The following is a 12,868-nucleotide window of genomic DNA, read 5'->3' as shown; positions in this document are numbered from 1 at the left end:
CACACGAAATAAAGAAATCTGTCAGTGGTCGATGTGTTCTGAACTGAGGCTTTACTACAATCCTGGATAGCAGACGCCATCTTGCCTCCTTCCTCCTCACCTAGCAAGTCTCAAGATTAGAGTCGCGAACTGTACATAATTTTCTAGAGAAACCCGAACGATAGGGACCATTTTGCGAAAACCCAGAGGTAAGATAAAGATACTATTAAAATTGTACTTAAGGAGGTAGGGTGTCAGGATTGTGGAGTGGATTAAACTGGCCTCTTACCTTTAAGTCTTCGGAACATTTTGTAGCATGCGTGCTACATATCATCATCCTAGATTTTTATCAACCAATCCGTATTTTGTGGCGAAACTCATCTCGCATTTTTCCGTTTCTCCTCCACTGGTCCAGATATAACGCCCGATCGAAAAGATCTTTCGCGCAGGAGCATTGTCCAATTCTGACGCCCAGACGAACGAGACTGGCGAAGAAGTGGAATTAGCTTTACCGCGGGTTAAACGCGGAGGTGGACAGCGATTCATTTGATGCTGAATTCCAGGCGCCGCAGGGGGTCAGATGGCACTGCGCCTCAGCTAGCCGGGACGCAGGAAGTGAGTCCTCTGGTTACAGGCGTTCCCTTGACGGAGTCACACCTGAGGAGCCGATACCTCGTTCCAGTAGTCGAGACTTTCTCCGCATTTCGTGTTTCCGCCGTCTTAGCTACGCGCTTTCTAGATTTTAACTCCCGAATAATACTAGGTGGAATGTGTGACCCGCGTCCAGACCGGCTCTGGGGCCCACCCAACCTCTTATCCAGTGGGTCCCGGGGGTGAAGCTGAGACACACCCCCACATTGGACGATGAATTTACTTTTTCTCGTGTCTGTTCTTTATAATAGTCGCTTTTATTTCGATATTGGGGGGGGGGGATAACATTAAGATGGATCTTAGGTAGACACGTTTTGATGTACAGATTTATGTCCAGTGGCGGAGCTAAACCCGTGTTCGTTGGTTGTGACGTTGAACTCGTCTCGGGCACAAATGTTGACGGTCCACAAAATAACAGAACCCTTCTCTCTGGATTTATTGTTTTAAATGGCGTCCGATCTGTTCAGTCCTTTGTCTTATCTAAGAAGTTCTAGGAAGATCTCATTGGCGCTGCTAGCAACAAGCTGTCTTGTGAGTTCTGCCGTGTAGTCTGGTGCAAGTTTACCGACGTTTCGCTTTGCTTATGGAGGCAGCTAGCACCTCTGAAACGTCGGTAAACTTCAACCAGGGCGATTATAATTTACCACTAGCTTAGATTTCGGCTACGCTAAATTTGTCACATTTAGCCGCCCCCATGTTTGTTGTGTTTAACGCGAATGCCTGAGAAAAACCTCGCAGCTCTTATCTCGCTCATCAGTCCCCTAAATCACCGCCGTCAAACACAAAGCTAAATTGTGTCGTCCCGTGTCCGCCATTTTTCAATCTGTGCTTATAAAAAATACTGCATATTTTTTAAGCATCGATTATCAAGCGGGCTCAAGCTTTCGACTGTTCAATGTTGAGCCGCGCTCTGTTATCGTGAAGTCCAGTGGTTGGAGGAAGGACGTTTTGATTTGGTCTAACCTCGTACATCGTAATATAAACGCGACGTTTTAACCAATTTCAACATTAAGCAAGATATGGCGATGGACCCGTGTTCTTACATGGCTACACCTGGAGGGGGGTGTTTGTGTCTGCCCTTCGCAGTCTGTGGTGAAGAATTAGTCACAAGTCGGAGCTGACCAATCAGGTGGTTGAAAATATTGTCACGTGGTCGTTATGCTTTTCGCCGTCAGGATTTGCCCCGCGTCCCTCATTCGTGTGACCTGTCGACTCGTTCAAAGGGGTTTGCTTTGGTTTGGCGACAGCGACCCTCAGTCCTCTTCAGTCAAGCGGACAGCGGCAATGGCGAACGTGGCAGGTTGCAGTTCCTACGACGCGGGTAAGTGCCTGCGTTTCCAGATCTTATTTCAAACTCGGCGAAGTTAGCTCCTTCTGTATTTACGTGTACAAGAAATAATTTTTCTCCGATCGCCTACATTTAAACATCGGACAGAGTGATCGGTGGAATATTTCGCATTTGAATTTCATAATTTTATTCTGTGTGTTTGATAAAAGACGTGGTTAACGGATGGGCTGGGCATTTCGCTTAATGTAACACATGTCTGGAACCTCAAGACTTAAAAATCAAACAGCCCCATTTAAATTTAACACCATTTGACTGCCGTGTCTGTTGCTCGAATTACGCAGTGTCGCTACAAGTGCTCCGAAGGTTTTGGGCGGATCTGCCGCTGGTCCGATGCCGTCCAGAAGGGACAATGGTTTATGTGCCTCAGAAATGGCTTTAACACTTTTGCAAGTCTCGTGCAGACGTTCCGAGTAGGACGGGTTTCCGCGTGCTGACGACACCGCACCACGGGATAAGCGATTTTAATGTCGTATGGGGAATGTTTTATAACCGATAGGACCAATCGTTTTATTCTCGTAATTTTCAGTGTTTAATCTGCCCTGCCAAATGCGTTTGTACGTCGCGAGGCTAAGAAATGTCTCGGAATCATCAAACCGCAGCCAGAACAAAGAAAGTGTTTCGAACTTTGGACTCTACCGCGCAAATCCCTTCAAAACCTTTCACTTTCCCATCTTCAGAAATTGTGATATGCGGAATATCGACTTTTTCTTTTGTGAAACTTCGTGTCTCGCCTTAACAAGGAGACGCACTGAGGGCGTTTGGGGAGAACAGAGAAAATCACACGCCATGGAGCTTTGCAGTTTGTACGTACTCTTTGCGAGATATTGAGGTGATCAACTGAGAGAGAAGCATGAACGGTGAGATGAGAAATACATGCAATGTTTTAGTCGTAAAACGTAAGGTCACTTGCTAGACCTAGGCACAGATGGGAGGTTAATATTATGATTGGTATTTGAAGCAGATTGTGAATCACAGGTCTCATCCTGATTCAAAAAGATGGTGTCCGGTGGCGGGATCGTGTGAACGCGATGACGTGTCCCTCAAAGGACGGAGAATTTCTTGCTGAAGTGGAACGACTGTGCGTGTGTTCCTGGTGCCATTTCGTCACATATGATTAGACGCTGTACAACAACAACAACAACAACACATTAACTGGGTTAGGTTTTGTTTCGCGCCACGCGCTCCAGAGTCTGTTCGTCCGCGTTCTTGTCTCAATGACACGCAGATTCTCACTCCCTCGCCCGCACTTTGAGGTCCTGGTGTCTGTCGTTTCGACTTGCACGTAGCCGCCAGCGTTTTGGGGGACCTTACTGCCTTCATGTTCAGGGTGCAGTTTCCTCCATTCTTTTGTTTGGGTAAAGAAATAAGACGCCCTTGCAAAAGAGTGCGGCTGAACCTTGGCCTTCGCGCGAAGACGGAATATTCTGAACCGAATGTTATCGGACATTGCCCTCAGTTTACAGCCGCTGATTTTGGTCGTTTCTCGAACTCAGATTTGCATTTGTTTGTCAGTGGCGTTCTCAGTTGTTCGAACTTCTCGGATATTTTATTAATTGTGTTCGCGGACGCAGTGTTCCGCGAAACGGCTTACGTCACGTGTCGAGAAAGGCGAAGAGCAGTCTCGGAAGGAAGAGATCGCGCGTCCTATGAAATTGATTCCGGGAGCCGGGAACAGTTCCGTGTGCCCACTCGCAGTCAACAGACGCGAATGTTATGACCTCGATGCCCTTGTGACGCTTCTTAGCTCCGAAACACCAAACCGGTCTCACAGCGCGAAAAATACGTAATGAGGAACTTATCTATTTTTACTATTCAACAGATATTGACTAAATCAGGGAAGGTGAGATGGGCGGGACGTGTAGGAGATATGAGAAATTCACTCAGAATTTCATCGCAAATCATGAAGATGAAACGCCGTTTGCGAAATTTCGGCCTCAGTGGGGATATAATATTAAAATGAATCTTACACGAAAATGATGTGTATATGGGGACTGGATTAAACTGGCTCAGGACAGGGTCCTTGCGAACACAGCAGTGAACAGTCGCGTTATATAAAATCAGTCTGTGAAGTGGGCCGGCAGGCTCTGTCGTCACCGTCCAAACCCTGTGTGTGGACTGACGTGGAACTGTCATTGGTGCTATTGTAGAGGAACTGATGATATTCTAATGGGCATAATTATCGTCATCAGAATCTGCTTGTGTTCCGGTGCTAAATCGCACTGTCCCCGAGAGCAGCCGAGTGTGAAATGCAGTCCGCGGTTAGTCGCTGCTCCCTCGATGAGAAATTAATTCGTCAGGTCGTCTTCCTGCCTCCCGTGGGAGACCACCCAAGAGTTTGGGGATAGTTTCATAATTTCCCACATTAATTATCGGGATTGGCAGATCAAGGAGTTTGCGATGGGCGGGGTTTATGGGAGACAAAAATGCATACAAAATTTTCTGATCGAAGAACCCGAACAGAAGAATCCTTAAAACGTATGGGCGTAGATGGGCATTTGGCATTTAAGTATAACCACCGAAAATGGGTGTTCGCTGCGGCCGTGTCATCGGGTGAGGGTGAACCCCATTCGAGGTACGTCCGTCTGTCCGCGTGAGCAGAGACGCGCTTTGAGTGAGGACAGTTCATTGAAACGTCGTCGTGGTTTCTTAAAGACACTCCCAACTTCCTGGTGGATTGTCCCCCAATGCGATCAAACATTACAAAAACATACGCGGGCCGCTCAGAAATCACCGTCGAACCACGGTTTAAGAACCGTCGTCTGACTTCTATGATTGCAGCAGAAGATACACGGGGCAGAGGCCTTGAGACGCTGGTAGTCGCTCAGCTGGCAAACAATTTGCTTGTCTCGTGGGACTCGAAGGTAGACAGTGAGGCGGAGCTCAACAGCCAAGAAGCGTAGTCTTACGGGACGGGAGCCCCAGGTTAGGTTGGGTCAGAGGCCTGTAATTTACGCGGGCTTCAACAAGTTTCTGTACTCCAAAGAGTACGCTGGCTGTTTCTCACCGATTGTCCGTCCGTCCGTCTGTCGTACTTGCACTTTGGGGATGAACCGCGTGGCGTGAAAGAGCCTTCTGTACCGCCGTCGTCCTCGCGATTGTACCTGTGTGTGTTTTGTCTCAGGTCACGCGGACGCAGAAGGGCACTGGGAATTGGAGCGAGCGGAAGAACTGAAGGGGGTCAAGATGGCGTTGCTGGAAGCTGACCTTTGGCGCAAATTCCACGGCGTCGACACAGAAATGATTATCACCAAGTCTGGAAGGTAAGTGCGCGCTGGCTTCTTGGTTTCCTGGGCCCTCCTGCCGTGTACCAGCGTTTCGGAGGAACATACTGCCTCCATCTTTAATATTATCTCCAGATCTAATCCTCTGCCACATAGGCTGTACCATGGAGGAGTCTCGTCGTCCTGATCACGACTTCAGTCCTTCCACTTTTGAGTGATTAAACGTCGGCCCTTCTAATAATTAGCGTCATTCATGTGCCGATCTTTCGTAATTATTAAATTTATTTATTGTTGAATTATATGCATCTGTGTTGAGGAAGTAATTGTTACGGCGAAACACAGCTGTTTATTCGTTGAAGATCGCTGCGATGGGTCGCATAGCACTGATGATGGAAGCAGCAAACACCTCTGAAACGTCGGCAAACTTCTACGTCAGCTGCAATATTAACGTTTTTCAAATTCTGAATTATGTTGCTCTGAAGTCGGATCCCATACGAGATGGGACATTTGTTGACAAGCTGAGCGACTCTCAGCTTCTCAAAGTTAACTGTGCTGCATGAAGTTAGTTGTCGATTAGTGGTCCTGCGTGTTCTCAGCTCTTGGATTTGTTTAAATGTTAATTTTCCTGAGGCGGGCGCTTGTCAGTTTGTTTCGAGCAAACAGTACAACCAGCTTGTGGACTTGGAACGTGTGCGTTAAACTCAAGTCTAAACCTCCGACCCCGAGCGTATCAGATTGTAACATAAGTGTCCGGTGGTCAAATACTCTCGAGTACTTCGCTGCTAAAGGCGACACCGGTCACGTGATATCGAGTGCAACTCTCGTTAACGGAAATCTGTTTGCAGAAGTCGATAATTGTGTTCGATTGTTTGCAGATCTCGGACTGTCAATCCTTATCAGCCCAGTGGTTTATTAGGAGGGAATATCATGTCTGTTTCTAGGGTCTCCCTAGTGACCTTCCTCCTTTTGGTAGGTAATGGAAAATTTTTAAAAAAAATTCTCTTCTAGGGCATAGAAAACATAGTTCGTGACACGGTCTATGTCGGCGAAAGACGTCAAATTGTTATTTCTTCAAGATACATTTTAATATTATCTTCGTATACACGCCTAGGTCTTCGAAATGGTATCTTATCACGATTTACAATTAAAATTATGCACGCATTTATCATATTTCCATCCCTCGTGATTTATCACAATAATAATAATAATAATAATTGCCATTTTGGGATCTTCATACGTCATTCGAAAGACGCTGTCGTAAAATATGCAGTCATCCCTCACAATAAAACTATTTAATACATGTAACATGTATTAAATACAAAATGTATTTCGGAAATAGCCACTGCGCTGTGTACCTCAGGGGCAAGGTTTGTCTCGGGTACACGGAAGTAAATGCCCTTTAAAACCGTGGGATAATAATATTAACAATAATATTATACTTTCCACTTGAAACAGGAATTTGCGTGATTAATCAGGCGGTGAGTTCTGAATCCGTTGTCAGGGCGAGAAGTTCCTGCGAAGGAGGTACTCACCCACGCTGCTGTGAGTTCCCTCCCCTCCTGGAAAGTGTTACCGCGAAGGAAGGGTCGGTCCACCCTGGCGCCAGGGCGAACTACCACCCTTAGCTGGCGGCGACAGGGTGCGAAAGTGAGCAGTCTTTGTCTGGCACGCACAGAACAGCTATGCCACCGGCAGCGCCCGTTTCCAAATTGATTTCTTTGAAAGTTCAAAGCATCTCAGTGATGCTGGGGAACCTCTGCGTCAGCTCCAAGCCCGAAGGACCTAAGTTCCAGCACTTCCACTGGCATGATAGCGAGCCAGTTCTGTCCGCTCACTCCACTCCTACAGTCCATGTTAATGTTAACCTTCCATCTCGTCTTGATCTTCAAAGTAGACTTTTTGGTAAAGCCGTGTTTTCGGCACGACACTTCACAAATGAAAGTGTCCAGAGCAGGAGTCGGCACTTGGTGGCGCCACTGCACTCCACACGAATTAAAATGCTTTCAGTCACCAGTCAGACGTTTCGCTCGCTAAACGTCTCGAAATTATTCGATGTGTACGCCTGCCGGGGTCATCTGAAGACCCAGAGCTGCTGCGTTGCCTTTCGTACCCTGGGCTGCGACGTTGTATGGACTTGCAGGCAGATGCCAACGTTTCGGAGGAACATACTGTCTCCATCTTCAGCCCTGAAGATATGTGTCGGTAGGCCCATATTAAGTCCGCCTTTTCATTTTCAGACTTCGTTTATAAATGGATTTTGCGCTCTAATTTATCAGCTGGACCTCTATCAGTGGCGCCTCAAATTGTTTATGTTTCATACCGAAACGTCGGTCGTTCTAACACTTAGTGGCGCTGGACTGACATTTTTATTTCGACGTCCGTGAGCGGGACGTTACAGGAACAGCAGAGCCAGTCTCAGAATCCCGGGTTCGACACCCAGTGACAAAGAACGCCAATGGACTACGTCAGAATGAGTCTCCCGCAAAACAGAAAGGTTTTTAGTCTCGAAGGACAGGCGCGGTTGTTTTCCAGAGCCTTTCCATGTCGATTTTTTTTTTACGAATTTTAAGTCACGGAGGAGGGGGCGGAAGGGAACAGAACTTTTTCTATAACCCTCTGTCGCGTGTAAAATAAGGACACTTTTGAATTGGTAAAGTGAACTACGGTCTGGAGTGTTTGGAAACGTGTTTAAAAAATTGTCAAGAAGAGAATATTTGCGGTCTTCGTTACAAAGAGTAAGAAACTTACTGAGTTGTTGATATTGGTAATAGGGTGTCGAAACGTCGGTGAAACTCGACTAATTTTGCAGTACCAATAAGAACTGAGTTAAGTACGCAGACATCTTGTTATATTGAAAGTAACTCACGGCGGTGATTCTGAAGATGGCTGTTTTCTGAGTTGTTACTAATCGTCCTGATGATGGAGGCAGCAAGGAAACGTCTACCAAACTGCACGGCGCTACAACCCAGAAGACGAGACCATCTCAGGAACGAAACTTCGTCGGCATAATTCCCGTGTCGGTCTGTTTGCCGTTCTCGGCGAGTCTTTGATGTCAGATCAACCAACAGCTTCCTCTGCAGTCGTGCGTTCATTGCAACAAAACACGAAGACTCGGGTGTTTTAGGCCACGTATTTGCGGGTCATCTAATGACAGGAGCAGACTTTTCATTGTTTTCAGAAACGAGCAAAATTGCAAATCATCGGTTTCCTGTGGGGCGAAGCGTCTTCAAGTTTCGCGCCCCGTCGCCTGGAGAGGCGCCACTCTCATCATGGCGACCGTTTCCGCACAATCGGGAGAAACAATCTCTTTCAAGATACACTTGGCTGCGTTAACTTGCCCCCCGTGGACTTTGTACCCCTCAAAGTAGGCATCGCTCCACCAAGAGATTCAAGTGATGAATGTTCTTTGCGAAATTCCCCGCTTGTCATTAAACCGAAAGTTCTTTACCTGGATCACGAGAACTCGTCAGTGGACTCTGCCCTGAGCCCACACCCTTAGAACCTGCTTCTTCAAGATCCATCTGAATATCAGTTGCCTGCGTGACAGACATCACCTTCACACTGCATCCTTTTCAACTGCTGATCCGATAACCCGTGCCTATATAGAACCGTCTGCAGTGTACTACCTGCTCTGGTCCCGACTCCTTCTCCTTCCCGTCTGACTTCCTGTACTTCCGCTAAATGCGACTGATCTTGTACCTTTTTCAGTGCAACTGACCTGCGTCTATGCAGACTCCTGACATTCCGCGCTTCATTGTTTCGAACGTTCCACAATATCCGTCTGGCCCCGAGGCCTTCTGCAACGTTCCATTAGCCTCGGCTTTATCGAGAATGACAAACAGTCCCCAGAAATTTTTATGAAAAATGTTCATGACCTCGCGGTCCACCTGTAGCAGCTGGCAATCAGTGCCTCGGCGTCACAACACGTGCTCTGCTCTTAAGCAACAGCAGCAGCAGGTGAATACCAGTGAAAGAACTGAGGAAAACCGCGACAAACCTCAGTATTCTGGCCGACGTTTCAACCCGAGACCCCCTTAAGACGTCATTTCTCTCCGTTACAGGAACATGTTCCCGGTGCTGGCGGTGGAGGTGAGCGGTCTGGAGCCCGACGCGCTCTACGTCGTCCTCATGGAAATGTGTCTGTCGTCGGACCGCCGCTACAAGTTCGTGGGTGCGGAGTGGAAGGCCATGGGCAGGTCGGAGCCGCAGATGGCAGTCAAGATGCGATGCTTCATCCACCAGGACTCGCCAGCGACCGGCACCCACTGGATGCGAGACCCCATCAAGATGAAGGCGGCGAAGCTGACGAACAACCCGGTGAACAACAACGGACACGTGAGTGCCGTCTGTCATAGGAAATGTAACACAGTTTGTGTGAGTGGTAAGCGGACCGCAGTTAAATCCTCTCACCGTCTTCTTTCTTCGTACAGGTGGTCCTAACGTCTATGCATAAGTATATTCCTCACATTCATGTGGTGAAGACATCGGACTACGGCGCCCTTTCGCGGAGTCCCAAAGCTACGTTCCTGTTTCCAGAGACAGAGTTCATCGCCGTCACAGCTTATCAGGTATCATCGAACTCTTAAGTAATTAACCAAATTGCGTTTGTTTTGAAATTACAAACACGTGAGATACACAGTTTTCTATTAGTGTTATAATTAAATTTCGAAGCACTTTATTATTCTCCATATGAATTATGTAACTTCTTAGGTCTGTCCTCCAGAACTCTTGCCAAAACGTCAGTTAACACAAGACATTCGACGTGGCTCTCACCCGGAAGCCACAGTTGTACGTTGAACTCCGGCTGCAAAAATCCTATGGACAAGAAATATAATTTGTGCATTGAACTAGGAATGAATATTGTATAACACTGTGTGTGACTTCTCATTTGTCCTACATGCTTTAGTTATTATGTCAAAGTAATTATAACATTAAGTCACTAAACAGTGTGATCCGTCTCCTGTTTCAGAATGAGCGAGTTACGATTTTAAAAATCGATAACAACCCATTTGCAAAAGGATTCAGAGAAAATGGTCTCTCCTATGTGAAGCGGAAACAGAATGAAGCTGGTGAGTATACTTCGACTGGTCTGCAGTTTGCTCGGTTCACTAGATTCTTGCCTCCGCCCCCTTCCCCACATAAATATAACGACAATGTGGGCTTTAAGTCTTGGAGGCTTATCCTAGTGATCTGCTGTTTGCGTCTCTGAATTCAGATCAATTCTGATGTCCAGCTCCAGTTACTTCCATGGTCCTCCACATCTTTGTTGCATGGTTCAGCTTTACATCTTCATGTCAGGGCAACTGGCGTTGACGCACGTTCTGCTGCTAATGTCAAATGTAAAATCAATAAACAATTTCTGTTGGTGTTACAGCACAGAATCACCAGATACCAGGAGTAGAACATCTTGTGTAGTAAATGTACCCTAGACAAGGAAATAATATCCATCATAATTACATTTAATGGATAAATCTGCCCAGGTAATAAATGTGACGATGAATTAACTTTCAGCTTCAAACAGAAAGCGTCACTACCCCGAGCGAAGTCCCTCGTCATCACTGGACAATGCTCAGTCGCGCTCCCCGCTACTTGCAGAGGATTTCAATAATAACAGTCAGAACACACTGCGTGTTCCATCTGTCATCCAAGATCAGAATGAGTGTAATCCTGTGGATCTGCAGCGTGAAGCTATTTCGGCTGCTGTCGCCATGGCTTCCCCTTACAACGCGATATGTCAGCGCCCTTACTACCCTTTCCCGGAACGGGTTTGTATGTTTCCCTGCATGTTGCCGTCATCGCTCCAGACTCCGCCGCCGCTACCTCCACACCCATCCTCTCTTTACTCCTCGCTTTTCATACCCATTCCATATAACTTCAACTCTGCATTTCACCATCAGCTTTACTCCTCCACGCAGCCCTGCATCACAGAACTGAATCAGCCGTATGACTATTCTTTACGAGAAAAATCCAACTAAACACCTGGCCTACTAATGAAGTACCCTTAATGCAGTTTCAGTGCAGCAAGTCCGAGCATATTGTCATTTTATTTATTTTTTGTGATTTATTTTCAAACTTGTCATGTACTGAATGAACATTACTCTGACAGTTGTCGTAGTTACGTGGAGGGAATGCAGAAGATTTCCGCCCGCTTCTGGCATAGATACAGAATTTCGTATCTAACGAAGGCATGGGACAGTTTTGGTGCTGTGTTACTGCTAGGGCTACAAGTTAATTATTTTCAGGTAGTAAATTAATTGGAAAATAAATATTTGTTTTGTCACAGTAGTAATTACGTTTTGTTGCATAAGTTATACACACATAATATGTGTACCAAAGAAATAACACTATATGTTGAATCTCATTGATATGTGAACAAACTTTTTTTTTAAACCGCAGATTGCAGGTTGTCTCATATTTTCTGAAGTTCATTGCACGCCAGGCATAGGAGTACAATGACTGGCTTATAACGTGCACTTCTTCAGGCACTTTTATTCCAAGATACAGGTAAAGACCAATTGAAAGTTGCCTATCCGAGGACAAGCCTTAAGTTAAAGTATAGAACATAACAGAAAACAGAGCCATCGAATGTTTATATAGTAATATTTGAATGGAAATGTTACTTTCTTAAGCTAATGTAAAATGATGTTTCTTAACAGATTAGATGAGTTAACCAACACAACTTACATTAGTTTACATTTGCACACCAAGAAAGCCAGGAGCTGTGTATCTCTACTGTTGTAAATGTTTTAGAGAAAAGGTGATGAATCGTTTTCCATTTTCTAACCAGGCATTCAAATTGTTTGACGCCATGAGGGCTCCACACAGTCATGACAAGTTTGTTTCATTTAAGTTACTAAAACAGTGAGAGGCAGAGGAATTTGGCATTTATTGACTGGAACCTGGGAACTGTAAGCATTTTGTATTTAGAAATATATTTCTAAATGGCTTGTTTTGTACTGATTTGACAATTAAACAGCAAATAATAATAATAATTGTTTAATTAATTTTCATTCTTGTTTCCATCCCTCATCGACTCGGAGTATAGACGATGTAAGATGCTTCTGAATGTTGGAGAGGGGGAATACTGTGTGACTACTCTGGGGAACAGCCTCTCATCTATGGGTGATCACCATGTTGGATGCTGTCGACTGGAATGCTGAATATGTTCCATATTGACAAATATACATTCTAAACAGATTCAAGCTCACATTCTGTAATTGTTCTTTTAGATATGCAGGGCACTTCTAAATGAGTGATTTCTCAGAGTTGTAGACTAGGGTAGACTTTGTTTTTAAATGTTTATACTGACTGAAACTTTCTGTCTGGCCGGGTCACCCCGCTACGGTATCCGAGTAGACCGTACAGCCAGCAACTCGACGCTGGGAAATAACCAGACTCCCTAAAGGGGCCAACGGTTTTGGGCGGAGGAGCCCTTTTAGGTGGGTGATGGTCCCCTCAGTGAAGGAAATGCCACTGAAATCCATCATGTAGCATATTCTCCAAGGTTAGGGGCGTCTGCTCCCCATGTTAGGGGCGGCCTAAAAGAAACCTTGAGGAAAGGAACGGGAAACTACCTCAAGATTTTCTTTCCCAAGGAAACCCATCATGGATTTGCTCGCAGTTAAATGTGGAACGTGTCTAATGATTGATAGCCGAATTGATGTTGATG

The 12,868-nt window shown here is 45.9% G+C and overlaps 1 protein-coding gene across 1 annotated transcript; it reads left to right on the top strand.

Moving 5' to 3' along the window:
- Window positions 1-1,444: 1,444 nt before the first annotated feature.
- Doc1 (Dorsocross1) lies at window positions 1,445-12,185 on the top strand. The gene is made up of 6 exons (XM_022086093.2): window positions 1,445-1,951; window positions 5,100-5,238; window positions 9,261-9,534; window positions 9,630-9,767; window positions 10,169-10,268; window positions 10,711-12,185. Exons 1-6 carry the CDS (start codon window positions 1,789-1,791, stop codon window positions 11,172-11,174), a joined length of 1,278 nt encoding a protein of 425 aa, XP_021941785.1. The 5' UTR covers window positions 1,445-1,788; the 3' UTR covers window positions 11,175-12,185.
- The last annotated feature ends 683 nt before the right edge of the window (window positions 12,186-12,868 follow it).

Source organism: Zootermopsis nevadensis, unplaced genomic scaffold (assembly GCF_977971745.1).
Source record: "Zootermopsis nevadensis isolate Lab colony 2312 unplaced genomic scaffold, Znev_1.0 Znev_ptg000015l, whole genome shotgun sequence".
Classification (NCBI taxonomy): domain Eukaryota; kingdom Metazoa; phylum Arthropoda; class Insecta; order Blattodea; family Termopsidae; genus Zootermopsis; species Zootermopsis nevadensis.
The sequence above is the reverse complement of the archived record's forward strand: the minus strand, read 5'-3'. Positions and strand labels throughout refer to the sequence as shown.